Source organism: Salvelinus fontinalis, unplaced genomic scaffold (assembly GCF_029448725.1).
Source record: "Salvelinus fontinalis isolate EN_2023a unplaced genomic scaffold, ASM2944872v1 scaffold_0233, whole genome shotgun sequence".
Lineage (NCBI taxonomy): Eukaryota > Metazoa > Chordata > Actinopteri > Salmoniformes > Salmonidae > Salvelinus > Salvelinus fontinalis.
The window spans coordinates 153,793-168,485 of NW_026600442.1; the positions used below are offsets into that span (position 1 = coordinate 153,793).

General features: G+C 39.6%; 1 protein-coding gene across 8 annotated transcripts; it reads left to right on the plus strand.

Annotated features, from left to right (window-relative positions):
* Nucleotides 1–4,597: 4,597 nt before the first annotated feature.
* LOC129844814 (SKI family transcriptional corepressor 1 homolog-B-like) lies at nt 4,598–14,296 on the plus strand. Of its 8 annotated transcripts, none has more exons than XM_055912949.1 (9): nt 4,598–5,665; nt 6,764–8,510; nt 9,367–9,454; nt 9,544–9,642; nt 9,842–9,910; nt 10,970–11,044; nt 11,488–11,562; nt 12,245–12,310; nt 12,664–14,296. In XM_055912949.1, exons 2-9 carry the CDS (start codon nt 6,774–6,776, stop codon nt 12,759–12,761), a joined length of 2,307 nt encoding a protein of 768 aa, XP_055768924.1. In that variant the 5' UTR covers nt 4,598–5,665; nt 6,764–6,773; the 3' UTR covers nt 12,762–14,296. The 8 variants fall into 8 exon arrangements, with proteins under 8 accessions (XP_055768924.1, XP_055768925.1, XP_055768928.1 ...); XM_055912950.1 differs by having other exon boundaries at nt 12,667–14,296; XM_055912953.1 differs by having other exon boundaries at nt 11,499–11,562; nt 12,664–12,757.
* The last annotated feature ends 397 nt before the right edge of the window (nt 14,297–14,693 follow it).

The window sequence follows — 14,693 nt, forward strand, 5'->3', positions numbered from 1 at the left end:
AGATGCCCTTGGGTGAAAATGCCAATAAAAAATGTTGCGCACAGCCTGAAGTGAGGGCGTCTTTGCCTGCAAAGACAGAACGTTGGCGGAGTAGTTTTGCCATCCCTCTGCTGGTTTTGGTCTGTACCTGTGGAACTAAGAATATTAGGAACACTGCCCTGCAAAGGGGTACTGTTCTTGAGACGTTAAACCACGTTCAACCAGGTGTGTGGAGACTCAAGCTAGCTGTTAGCTAGCCACTTATCAACTTCATCATCTGCATCCCCATTACAACATAAGGCCACAGCAAAGTGTTTGCATATTGTCAATAATTACAGTCTAGCACCGTGGTTCCCAAACTGTGGGTCAGGACCCACTTTGGGTCGAGGCAGGGGTCCAGGTGGGTTGCGGAATTGCATTTTTTTGTGCATTCCACAAATACATTTTTGTGATAGAAAAATGCTTTAAGTGTAAGTTTAAACCACTAAAACTAACTAGAAAGTATGCAGAAAAGATAATGTACTATATATTTTAAAATTATAGCCTATGGCCTTTGAGAACTTACAATCAACCAAATAAAAGCTAGACAATCGCCATTGATTTTGTTATAATGTTTGAACACAAGAACACAGCATTAGTCATGTCAAAATGTGTAGAATTGCAGGATATGAGTGTAACTGCTAAATGTTCTCTCAGCTCCATGGCGAAATGTATAGAATTTGAAAAAATGTGGCTTTAAAACTGCAACATTTTATTTCAGCTCCATGACTAAATGTGTAGAATTGCAGGAAATGTGCAATTCTCTTCACTGCCAAAATTATATATTTTTAGGCTGTATATTTTTTGCACCAGGGTCACAAAAGATAATGTCATTGGTGGGTCAAGAAGCCAAAAAAGTTTGAGAGCCCATGGTCTAGTTAGTACATGGTGGGATCATTACAAAGACCAACATCCAACCAACCATCTGGAGGACCTTGTTACCAGGGCCCCCTCCTCACCCCCAGGATAGCTCTCAGGGCCTTTAGGGAACTCAAGCCCCTACACCACAAAGGCACAAGTAAGTAAGTAGACTATGTACTGTAAGTATCCAACCCAATCATGTTTTTTTCGCAGCATAAAAGTGGGATGTCGGTGCAGTAATAGATTGTTAGTAGAGTTGGTCACAACTGATGAGGTCTCAAGTGACTCTATCCACTCCCTCTCTCTGCTCTGATGATTATCCATTTTGTGTGGATTCAAATGTACCCATGCAGATAATCAATTTGATAAACAGCCTACTTTTTTCTAGGATTGTTTGGAAATTGATAAAGTCTTCGAAATGAACATTTGATACCATGCAAATTGTTTACTAAATAGAAAGAGTAAAACATGATGTATAGCGATGTTAAATGTTGACCTATTGTCTGATGAAAACGTGGATGCTCAATCTCGTTTTACCATCAACATCCCCGTTGGGATATTGACCGGGTTTTGTTTGGAGATGCGTCTCCATTTTACTCAATCCCGGGCCTTAATATTCCCATTTGCCACCGAGGCACGCGCCCTTATTGTATCGCCTGGTGACCTTTTTACAGAGCAGTCCAAGTTGATTAGCACATCAGGTCAGACAATAGGCGTCGGCGCTGTGCTCCGCCATTACCCGGATCCCTTTATCAATGTCCAGTAATTAAAATGTCACCGTTTAATTTGAGTCAACGCGTTCCTCTTGGAGCAATCTTTTCCCAATAAAAAGTGTAATCGAAATGCTCTTTTCACTTGAAACCAAAAGGACTCGGGGAGCCCATTTAAGTGTAGCCTATCAGCACAGGGAGATCAATATGTAAGAAGCGGATTGATTGGCTTCTAAAATGGAATGTATAGGGGTCACGGTTTTATAGGGTGCTGATACAACTGTTAATTATAGAACATTCGCTCTCGATCGGTTCTGTTATTAAACTTCTCCTGAATTAGGCACATTTGATTTATGTGACAATCTTTTCCACTTGGAACTTGCTTTAAGGCCATGAAGGCTTTTTACCTAAAGGACTGATTTACCTTGAATTAAATGTTTAATATAGCCTACTTTTATTTATTCTTTTGAAATGCCTCTAGAAGTAGATTTGATTGAAATAAGAGTTAGTTAAGTGTATGTTAATAGACAATCAGAAAACATGTAACTAGTATCAGTAAGTAAACTGGAACCTATGTCTCGTTTGCGTTAATAGACCATGAGCCTATATGTGTTTTTATTCTGATTCACTCCAAGCTTAGCAGAGTGTACACTGGACCAGCCTATGTTAGTCAAAATATAACATTGATCAACGCTTAGATTGCCATATGTTGCCTAGCGTAATTTCTCAATTTTACGAAGTGTAGACCTATACCTATTTCGTAGGCTACATTGTGGTCATGGTTTAGCAGCGAACTCTAATTCATCGGCATATATATATAGATCACTTTAATGGAATTATAGTTTATTCAGATTAATTCATGTTACATTTAATCAAGTTGTCAAATATACGTGTGTGGTCCCTTTTCGGGTTAGCACCAAGAACATAGATGGAGCCGCACCAGCCTCTGAAGATGTCTCACCTCCAATTTGGCTATTGGCACTCTCCGAACCACCGTAGAGCGCGAGGAGAGATGCTACTTGTTATTAATGCCTTCATTCATACACCCGTATAGGCGAAGCCCCTTTTAACTCCTCTCTGTTTATGATCTGTTGTTGGCTACTTCAATATATGATAGAGTGCAAATAGTAGCCTAGCCTACTCTGGTCTATATATGTATGTCACTCACATCCTAATTCATTATTTACTGTCATTTTAGTGTAGGTTGTTACCATGTCTGCCATTTGCTGTGACAAAATGTGGGATTTAAGTTTATTTTGGTCACATTGGTTTATGAAGGAAAATAACTTTCCAATAATGCATCGAAAACTGGAATACAGGCTACTTGGTGTAGCCTGCTCTTATGTTGTAGCCAAAGTTCATGTTATTGAAGTGATAGAATAAAGAATGTCACCTGTCAATATCTAATCTACCCATGTATTAAATATTACATTACGTTCACCTTCTACAGAGTTTGGAATTCTACTGACTTAAACACGGAACGCATTAATATTGTAGCGCAGGTTTGTTTAAACAATTGAATGCATATAAATGAGTCTCAAGGTAATTTACTCTTCGAAAAAAGATCTCATTGATGTGTATCCAACGGTAATAAAGGGCTCGCCTAAAATTACCGCTGAATCCGCTAATTAAAAGCGCTGCTCTCGTGCTGTATACCTGCGCTGAACTCCCGCCTTTAATGAGAGCGTTGTGAGCCACGTGAGCTCACGTTTCTCCGGAATAAGCGGTCACAATGGCGTATTCAGTCGGTGGTCTAAATAATTAAAAACACAGGAATAATTACAGTATAAAATTGTAATTATTGTTGGGCTGCAGGAAAGCCTTTTGATTGTGAAAGACGACACGACGGGACCGGTTCGGGTTTAGGTTTCCTTTTCTATCAATATTGCAGGGAGCCAAACTGACGGTATTTCTCGCTGTCTGACTATGGTGCGTGTGCATTGCATGGAAAACGAAGTCCAACTTTCGAGAATAATTCTCATATTCATCAGCATAATAATGATTAACATTTGAATAGGACAAATTTATGAAGAGACGAATTATTGTCCACGTGCTCATTATAGGCTAATGTTTTGCATGGCTATTTAATAGGCCTACATAGATAGAATTTCTTTTGACATTGTTTTTTTAATAAAGAAACCATAGATGTTTAAGGTCGTGATATCTACGAGACGGAGGGTGTCAATCCCAAAACATCTGGCGCATAACTGTTTTCAGTTCATCTAGACCTAGGTAAGCTATATATGTAGCTAACTCATCCATAATGTAAAATCTAGTTGTCAATGGCAACATATTATGTATAGGCTAATTTATGCTAGGTTTAAAGGGCATAGATGTTCTACTTTAATGGTGTCTGCTTAGCAATAGTTGGCTGGGGGGCGTTTGTGGACGTTATTAACTCCTATTTGATTGTGGTAATTGTTCACATTTTGGCCCGGACAGTTTGATTAATTACATTTTAATCAGTGTCCATTTAGGACAGACAATGTTAGGAATATAGGCTATAGGCATCCAGGCTACATGTGCATTTTAAAATAAGACACAAATAGGTAATTTTAGTAAGTCCTTAAAAAATAAAAACCAAATTGGAAAAACTACTTTTTAAAATACAACAATTCAAACACAACGTAAACTTATGTCATTCAGACTGTACCCAAATGTTGTTCAACTCGTGTATTTAGGCCTACTTGTGCAAATAGTTTAAATGTTATTTTAAACTAAAAAGAAAAGTTTGCATGCCTTTCCTTGAACTTTATGCCCCGACAAGGTATTGATACCTCAGCACAAGGCTTACTGGGGTTAACCGAAGGGCATTGATCAGGTTATGAATAGTTAATATGGTCTTACAGTATTGGATTTCATCACTAACCTCAGCCTATTGCTCTAATATATCACTCTATTTGTAGACGCAATCTGCTCGCACCGTGTCCTGTGTGCTCAACAAATTTGCTTCATTTACTGACAGTTTGGTTCGTGGGTGGTGGGTATTGAGAGAGGGGGAGGGTGTGCAGCAGCATATGACAGTCCCGCCCGAGGCAAGTTATCCGCTCATCTAGGATTCGGTCCATTTTCAATGCAGAATCTAAGAATGCACAGTATGTGATTTAAAACGTGTCCAATTGTTTGACATTCGAACAAAAGCACGCGAGCCTTAAAATTCATGGCGTCTTTACCAGAAGGGCTGGAATTGATTTGCGTGTCCACGAGAAGCAAAACAGATGGTCATGGAACTTGATAAATGATACATTCAGCCATTTTGTTGCCTTCGATTTCATATTCAGTTTTGTCCTAAATTTGCTCGTTTGTTAATACTGGAAATAGTCTATAGGCCTTCATTGGCATTTGGTAGGGACAGTTACTCTCCGATGAAGAGTTGGGATATGCAAAATAAATAAATCATAAAAACATTTCCAATTAGCACATGGGTATAATACACACTTGTACCTACATGTGTGAAATAGGACAAATAAAAGCACGCATCAAATTATAATTATGTCTATTATTAAAATATCGTTGGTCATTAATTGTGTCAATATAGAAATCTATCAAATGCACCTTACTACTTAGCACACCATATTAATGCAATATATATCTATCCATCTATCTTTCTCTTAATGTTTTTTTCCCCCACTTCTATGAAAGATCCACTGAGTAAAGTTTAAATGGATCAAGAGATAGCCTAGTGGCTGTTGTTCCTTCATTGTCCAGGAGATAATATAGTTAAAGAGAAGGAACGCTAAGTGGGTGTGCCTTGCCATCCATTAGTTTAGCGGTCACTTCTTCAGTGAGGAGCGTCGACTGCTGTCTTGAGGAGTGGCGAAGGCTCGAGGACTGCCATGCGGTCACTCTCTCGTGCGCCACTCAGCCCGTGAGAGTCGAAGAGGATGGAAGTCCGTTCACTGTACTGAGACAGAGACAGAGAGATATTAAGCTAGTCTGAACGCTTGGTCCATCCAGCAACAGTATATTTTTATCTCGGACTAGACCTCTGCTTGTGTCGGGGATTTTTGTTCAACTTTTTGATGAAAAGTTGTTTCCTAAGGCTAGGAGTACTGTGTTCTTTTCCAGAAAGAAAGGTAAAGATCTTACTCTTTTCAATTCGTTGTCTTGTGTATTTTCTATTGAAATTTTAATGTCTCATCACCAGTCACAACAGCTTCATATTTGACATGTTTTTCGTAAGTGTTACCTTTAATTTATTTTCCAATTAATATATTATTTTCGGAAGACTTATAGAACATATATTTACAACCGTTGCGCAAAACAAAAAAGATGTGACGGATGTGAGGGAAATATTTGCCTTTTGTAAAAGTCGATTTATTTTATTTTATTGTAGGCCTATAAGCCGTTGTACCTACGTTAATCTAGGGAGACACGCATGCGATGTTTTAATTATATATATGACTAGTCTTTTATTAACAGATCAAATACGTACAATTGAACCCGTGTAATTACCAAGAAAGCAGCTTAGCTGTTCTTTTCCTCTCTGGTAAGCGCATTGGCGCAGCTCAGAGTGTATTTTCCTTCTGCTCTTTTGCGTGTAAGGATCTTATGTAGTTCTTAAGTAATCACCCTCGCCTCTGAGCCGATTTAAAGAGGACAGGAAAAGGTCCCGTCAATAAACAACTAACTGATCATGGATAGCCTTAGTTGGCATAGTCCTACAAAAAAATACAATACAATTAAAAAAAAAAAAATGTAGACACTTAATATTAATATGTCTATACTAAACATGATCGTATAAAATTGAACGTTTATATTAAATTATGTAGACCTATTTTATTTATTAGGCTATTATTTATGTATTTATTTAGAACTGTGTCACCAAAAACGAATAGCTAACTAATCCTTGTCTTTTGTGAATAATGCTGGGTTGAATTTTTTTTTGATTGTTCTATAATAACACTAAGTGTGTAATAATAATAATAATAATAATACTGATCTTCTGCGTTACTTTTAAGACCTTGACCATATTATTATTGCACGAAATGTGCGTGCGTAGGCCTATTGGTAAGATGAATTACAAAGCTATAATTTCATGGACTTTATTTATTTCTTAGGAATGAATTGCAAACAATTTAGAGCTAGTGCATTTTTTTGACAGGAGTTATGCCAACTGTAGGCCTATTTGGTAGTGCAATAGGCTAACCTAAAATTATTTTATTTATTTACAGACTTCCAGGAATGGAGTCGATACCCAATCAACAACCAGCGGGACGAGACTCCAGCTCTTCCCCCAGCTCCAAGCAGGACGTTCAGCCCTTCTCCAGCCCCATCTCCCTGAAGCCTAACCAAGTCAGCGAGACCGCGTTGTATGGAGTGCACATCGTGTCTTTGGTCATAGATGGCCAGGAAAGACTTTGCTTGGCGCAGATATCCAACACATTGCTAAAGAACTACAGTTACAACGAAATCCATAACCGACGCGTTGCTCTTGGAATCACCTGCGTCCAGTGCACGCCCGTCCAGCTCGAGATACTGAGGCGCGCTGGCGCCATGCCAATCTCCTCGCGGCGCTGCGGTATGATCACCAAGCGGGAGGCGGAGAGGCTATGTAAATCATTCCTCGGTGCTCACAACCCACCGAAGCTACCGGAAAATTTCGCTTTTGATGTCTCTCATGAATGCGCTTGGGGAAGCAGAGGTAGCTTCATACCTGCAAGGTATAACAGCTCGAGGGCCAAGTGCATTAAATGCACATATTGTAACATGTATTTTTCCCCAAATAAATTCATATTCCACTCCCATCGCACTCCCGAGTCCAAGTATACACAGCCAGACGCAGCAAACTTCAATTCGTGGAGGCGCCACCTCAAACTAACAGACAAAAGCTCGTCGGATGATGTTGCCCACGCGTGGGAGGATGTTAAAGCGATGTTCAACGGGGGAAGTCGTAAGAGGACGCTACCTATGAGTGGGTCATCCATGTCCTCTCCTTTGAAGTCACATTCCACCAGTAACCCAACCCAAAGAAGTTCCCCTGAGGTACCCCATAAAACGTTGCGCTGTGACGAAGACCGAGGTAGGCCTAACATCAGTCTGTCAAATGGCGTCCGGAACTACCCGGTTATCCCTGTGCCCAGCAAGAGCTTTGGGATGCTTCAAAAGATCCAGCCACCTCTCTTCCCCCACCCGTATGGATTCCCTGCGTTTGGACTGTGTCAAAAGAAGGACGACGGAGTGGGAGAGACAAATAAAACCAACGTTTCGGGTGTCTTTTGGCCAGGAGCAAAGGACAGTATCTATCCCTCTTTCCCGATGTTTTGGCCTACTGCAGGTGGCCTACCGATGCCACCGTATCAACAGTCACCACCCAAACCACCCACAGAGCTCTTAAGTGTCCGACAGAGTGATCTCGAGTTATCGGATCAAAGTGACCGGTGCGCAAACACACCTAAGGATAGCTTTCACGACAGCGAACGGTGCTCCAGCTCACAATCCACCCGGAACGACGAGGATAAATCCGGGGATGAGGCCCGGTCGACGGAAGGACTCCCCACAACTCCACGGAAGATAAATTACATCTCTGCGTTCAGACCTGTGGTGAAAGACGCCGAAAGCATTGCAAAGCTATACGGCAACAGGGACACGTACAGCGGTGTGCGCTCTGGTTACCTATCGCCAGATTTCGTGAGTGAAAGTTCTAGCTATAGGTCTATGTCCCCGGATGTGGATAGCGTGGACGACCCAGACGTTGACGTGGAGTCAAACAGGGCACAAGAGGATGAAGAGTCAGTCCAACTGTCAGTGGAGGACCGTCAGAGTCCCCCGCCCCTCAACTCAGCCCATTCCGGGCCGGAAGATAGTCAAGAGCTGGGGACAAGTCCAGGACCACACCCGGAAGATCCCCACTCCGGGTCCTCTGATGACGAGAGGCAGGGTGGACAGGTGTCAGAGCGCCATGATACACCGGTGTACGAAGTAAGTGTGCCAATGTCCATATGAGTGCTTTGATGTTCAATCTATTTACGCACATGTTTGTAAAATAATTTAGGCATCAATCCATGGAGACTTGTTTGGATCTCATATGAAAATGGGTGATGTTTGGTCTTGTAAATGCATGGGCATAAAGCATGGTCACCATGCTATGTTTAATGTTCCAATTGTCATAGGCCTATGCTATATAGGATGTTGATATGGCTGGCAGCTTTTAACAGTGTGAAGCCTAAACAGTAGGCCAATGTGATGTATTCAACGCGTTTTTGCAAGGGGATTTCATATTTTGGTCAAATGAAGAAGAAAAAAAGCCGCTTATATTAACTATACCCAGGCCTTCTCGCATGACGTTTTATTGTGCTGTTGAAAACCCTGACATTACAGAAGGCTGAGCCTGTTTAGACATACATTGGCAGGTTGGAACAAATATGGAAATTATCTTTTGTTAAAATACATTTTGGCAATGACATTTACAAAAAAGACCATCGTCCCAATATTAAAGAGATTGAGAATGGAGTAGGCCTGTTTTAATAAGGTCGCCGAGTGGGAGCCTAGGCCCGTGTCTTGTCTTTTGTTCTAAAGATAATTGAAGTGGTTCTGTTTTGGAGTGTTTACTGCGAGCCTTGTAGTGTGTTGGGAAAAGGTTAGGCCTGCGCCGGCCTCGTCCTAATGTCAGTCAAACCGCAATTTAGATAGGTGGACAACAATTGAATTACTAACCTATAATTATAAATTGGAGACGTGTCACGTGGGTATATCCGCTCAAAGAATTGCTTGTGAAATTAAGAGAATTATAGATAATTGCAGTTGTATTGACTAATGGCGATGGTTAATTTTGCAGGTGTACACACATGAAAAGGATGGACAAATGCCTTTGAACTGTCCATCTACGTTTGGATCAAAACATAGCAGCCCATTGCAATCGAACGGTAGGCCTATTATCTTGCATAGTACATATTCATGGTATAGTTTCTGTATGCAAATAGGCACGTCGCTTATTACTGTCTGTCTTTATCAGGTGTCCTCCATGTTTCCGACCCACATAAACAACGTTCTCCTACAAGAGAGGACGTTCCACAGGGAGCCTATCAGGACCAAGCAAAGGAAAGCCCAACATGTGAGTCTCTGTGTGCAACTGTGTAAAAGTTTAGTAGGCCTACCATGGTAATACAGACTACTGTATTATATTTTGTTACGAAATTGTTAGCCAAAGGTTTTTCACTTTTTACTGTTGCAAATATGTTAATTTATAACAGAAAATTGAGTAAATTAGATGAATTAATGAGCTGATGCCATCTTTAATATTTCTCTTGCAGGCGATGGGGCGTTACGTCAGCATGACGTCAGTAGGATCCACGAAAAAGATATCGAAAACATGGCTAAAGGTAATCATTTGACTTTTATCAACGATCATTGACATTTGTTCATATTGAAAAATAGTTTCTGAAAAAAAGCCTCATGCAAAACGACCAACAAGTAGGCCTAGCCTCGTTTCAAGTCATTAGATCTCTAAATTGAACAAAGCAAGGTGGAAATCACTAAACATAATAGGCTAATTGTCGGTTCTGTGAATAAAAAAAATCATATTTAGCATTGGATTAACAGAGTTATATTTTAAACATAACGAACACGTGTGAACGCGGCTCTATTTGTAGCTCTACTTCCTCAAAGCCTACCATTTCAACATTCGAAAAAAAACTCTTGTTGTTAATTATACGCCTTTTTATGGAACATGAGAACCATTTTCTATGTTGGTCTTGTGTAGGCTACGACGTGTGGAATCACCAGTCTAATATGTTATACTGGTGAGGTTTTCCCTTCCAATATCTAGGTACTGCACTAACAACATAATACCTAGTATGATCTGTCTAATAATCTATTTTTTTTATTAATCGCTTGATAAAAAAATGTTATGCCTACAGCTTAACACAAGTTTGCACGGTCACGTTTGAATTGTTTTCCATTCGTTAACCTCCTCTAATGTTAAATTATGAGAAACGGAATTGTTCTACTTATTGTAACACGAAATCGTTTTTACACTATTAATATTTTAACGAGCCCAGCCATTAAGCTGCGGCGCTCGAGCCTCTAACCCCGAGGCGATGGAGCTAATTATTTAGCAATACCATGCTTGGAGACACAGTGAGGCTAAACGACTGTTAGCGTTCCAACCATAGGCCTTCTGATAATAGTTATTACGATACTATAGGGAAATAAACCAAGGGAAACATTGTGGTTGTTTTTACCCATAGGCCTGTATTGTATTAGGCCTATAAATGCCTGTAATCAAAATCAAATGCTTTAATTGTTGAACAGGCTATCTAAGATAGGTCTGCAATATATAGGCCTAGTATGTTGAAAGCCACATTTGGAATTTACAGCTTTGCCTATTGCCTTTTTACAACGACGATTATGATAATGGTGATGACCGCTTCGTTTTGCAGAGGAACTTCAGAAACAGCTTGTCGAACAAGTGGAGCTCAGAAAAAAGTTGGAACGCGAATTTCAAAGTTTAAAAGGTAGGACGCTTTATTGTCCTACTGCTTAAACATACACAGAGTCGAGGTGCAGCTGATATGAAAGATTTACATGAGGGGAAACAGGCGCAACTTGATCTCTTAACTTAGTTTTTTTTTTAAATGTAACTTTATTTTTTAAGAGTTAAAGTCATTCACGTTTCCACCATTTTAGCCTGTATCAGAATGAGTTTAAACAGAAAGAGACATACAGCAAACATATTGACTACAATGAAGCAAACATTAGTGGACAGCGGCATGGTGCTGAAATGGAAGTAAATTATTGTTTAGCTTCAAAAGCGAGAGCTGCTCCTGTTTCCCACTCATTGAGGTCTTTATTTTAATATAGTCATATGTCATAATGTTGAGAACCCATTAGGCTTAAATTCTATTATTTGGACTTGCGCACTGTGTTAATAGTAGCCGTCTGCTTGCTCACTATGCAGATAATTTTCAGGACCAAATGAAGAGGGAACTGTCCTACAGAGAAGAGATGGTGCAACAGCTTCATATTGTCCGAGGTGAGTCTCCAGGAAAAATAATCGGAATATGCTAAATGGTCAATGTTTTAATAAATTAAATAATATGTCTCGACTTAAATTGAATGAAATTACCCATATCGTTATAGCATTGACGTTCTAACGTATGAAAACATGCATGTACAAGAACAGTCATATTGACTTTGTTGCTTCCTTGTACCACACAAGAATGAAGAAGGGAAAGTGACACTTGCATAAATTCGGTCATTATAGGATTAGGCTGCATGTCCACAATCTACAAATAATAGCTTAACATTCCTGTAAAATAGTCAACATTTTTCGCAATTTGACTGGAAATTGTCGAATGAACTGCAATAATATCAAACCATAGAGAGATTGATTTCGCTGTGTTTTGCTTGTAAATGTTATTTTCTCCTAAATCACGCACTGGAAAATGTAAAAGGCAGACCATTACGTATCGTCGTATCAGTTACATACAGTAGACGACAACAGCTGATGCCGCCCTTTCACGGATAGACTAGTTCTAGAGTTACTGGAACGCGGTAGTGTAAATACACACTTCAACTACACTAAGAGGTCACTCAAAATACCCCAGGGTGAACTACATAAATTACAGTCATCCATTTCAAAGTTTACAAACCACCGCTTTGTAGCTCAATTATTGCGTTTTTTTTTTCTTATTATTTATGTGTTGTTTGCTTAGACACTTTGTGCAGCGAGTTGGATCAAGAAAGAAAGGCGCGTTATGCAATACAACAGAAGCTAAAAGGTAATTTATATGGTCCACAAACAGAACATGTATCCAGTTTCAGTCCATTTGTGAATTAATTCAATGGCTAGCTGGGCAAGAGCATAGCCTTCTAGTGGACTTTGATTATGACTAGTAGTCTTTGTCAAATTATTGTCCAACCGTACCTATGCAAGTGCTACTTTTTATTCTTCGCTAGCATGTGTGTCCTTATGATATGCGAATTCCTAGCTCATTTGATATTGAGCAGAACTACTGTGACATGTAGACTGAACTTAGAGGAAAGGACGAGAGAATACATAGTGTGGATAGAAATACAACAAATACATTTCATCTGCCCAGTGTTTGAAGTGACACATCCCCTTTCTCCCTAGAAGCTCATGACGCCCTGCACCATTTCTCCTGCAAGATGCTGACCCCTCGCCACTGTACTGGAGCCTGTACTTTCAAACCCCCTCTGCTGCCTCCATAATAGACCCCCCCCCCCCCACACACACACACTGACTCCAGTACAGCTCACTGCAGCCAAAAAGAGAGACACCCACCTCAAGTAGTCACAGTCTCTACGTAACTTCTTGACTTTTGCCCTCCCTCATCAGTCATCCAAGGATTCACAACCTGTGTACACACTCCAGCGCTATTTATTTCACCCAGAAGAAGTGGCTATGGAGGTTAGGAGAACTAGACCTTCCATTGAAAAGAACTCTTGACGATACACCAAGACCAAACGACTGGTCCATTGTATGTGTTGTATTTATAGACAGTTATCAAGTTGTAAAGAGCTCTTGATATGGACACACCAAGTCCCTTTGAATCATAATCCATTGCTCTTTATATATCCCGTATATATATATATATATATATATGTGGAGATGTGCAATGAGTTGTATAATGTGATATTTCATAAGTAACATGAATCCTAGCATTCTTGGGTTGTTTTACCACATGTATGTATGTGTTTTTACATATATTTATTTGTGTTTAAGTTATTCGTTAATCTGTTCTGTCCATCTGAAACATTTAACAATGTATATTATTGATGTAAAGCACTTTAAAAATTGGCAACAATACTACTGATCTGGATAAAGTAAACTCTGTTAGGCATCTAATGTATAGAATACACTTCCTTCTAATGCAGCGTTTCCCAAATGCTTGACCAGGGGGATCCAAAGGTGATGCACCCTGTTAGTTTGTCCTAGCCCTAACACACCTGATTCAAATCAAAGGCTTGATGATGAATTGTTGATTAGTTGACTCAAGTGTGTGAGTGTTGTTACAAAAACTAAAATGTGCACTGCTTTGGGTCCCCAGGACCAGGAAAGGGAAACACTGTTCTAATGGCGCCAACATTTATTCTAGCACTTATTTTCGAAGTAACCAATGACCTTTCAACCTTGAGCTAATTAAAAAGGTTCCATTTGCCTAAAATGTCACACAACAGAACACAAGTCTTTTACAGTGAATAGAATGTTCATTCAGTCTTAACTATGATTGTTTTTAATCATACATAGATACCATGTACAGTATATTCATTATAAAAGGTATATTTCTTCCGTATGGTTTGAGCATTCGGTTACAAGACACACCCAGCTTCTGTTGTACTTAATAAAGGGTTTGAATCCTCGTCAGAACCCTACCATACATTAAATAAACCACAGGCACAGAAACCAAACCTATTTGTTGTGTATTTAATTATGTCATGTAGGCTTTATTTTGTCATGTCAATCCTTTGTGCATGGCAAGAGTTATGGGTGGGGAGGAGATTAAAGGAAACCAAGACGCCACGTAAAGAGACTTGAAACTGCCATTTGTGACTGAATTCCATGTTGTGCAGTTGATTTCCGTAACCATTCTTTTTTTTTAATCAATTCCAAGCCAGTTGGTTATTTTTTCCACGATATATATGACCTTTAAAAAGTGTTGTTGTGACCCTATTAAGGGCCAATAAGACTCATGTATGTATTATATCAGAAATTAATGTAAAATACGATTAAAAAGTTAATCCTCTTTTTGCCTTGTCTCCTGAATGTCTCTTAATAGGAACGATACTGACACCTGCTGGAACCTTTAAGGAATAACAACCTGATTTAAAATTAATTTAGCGTCCAGGTTGTTTAATTTTTTGTTTTATATCATATCAAACGATTCATTCCATACATGGGCTGTCTCAGAAGTCCAGTCAAGTTATGTTCGACATTCTGTCAGGGGAATAGCCCTGTTTAATAGTGAAATCTAATTATTCTGATGTGAAGCCTAATAGCTATTGATTAAATGCTCTTTAGATGGCCCTCTGTCCCTAGGCACAAGAGAGTAAGAGATACTCACATAATGGCAGTGATGCATGTTGAATATTAATCTTTTTTGACGTTAATTGGTCCCCACATGAAGGCACCTTTTCATTTGA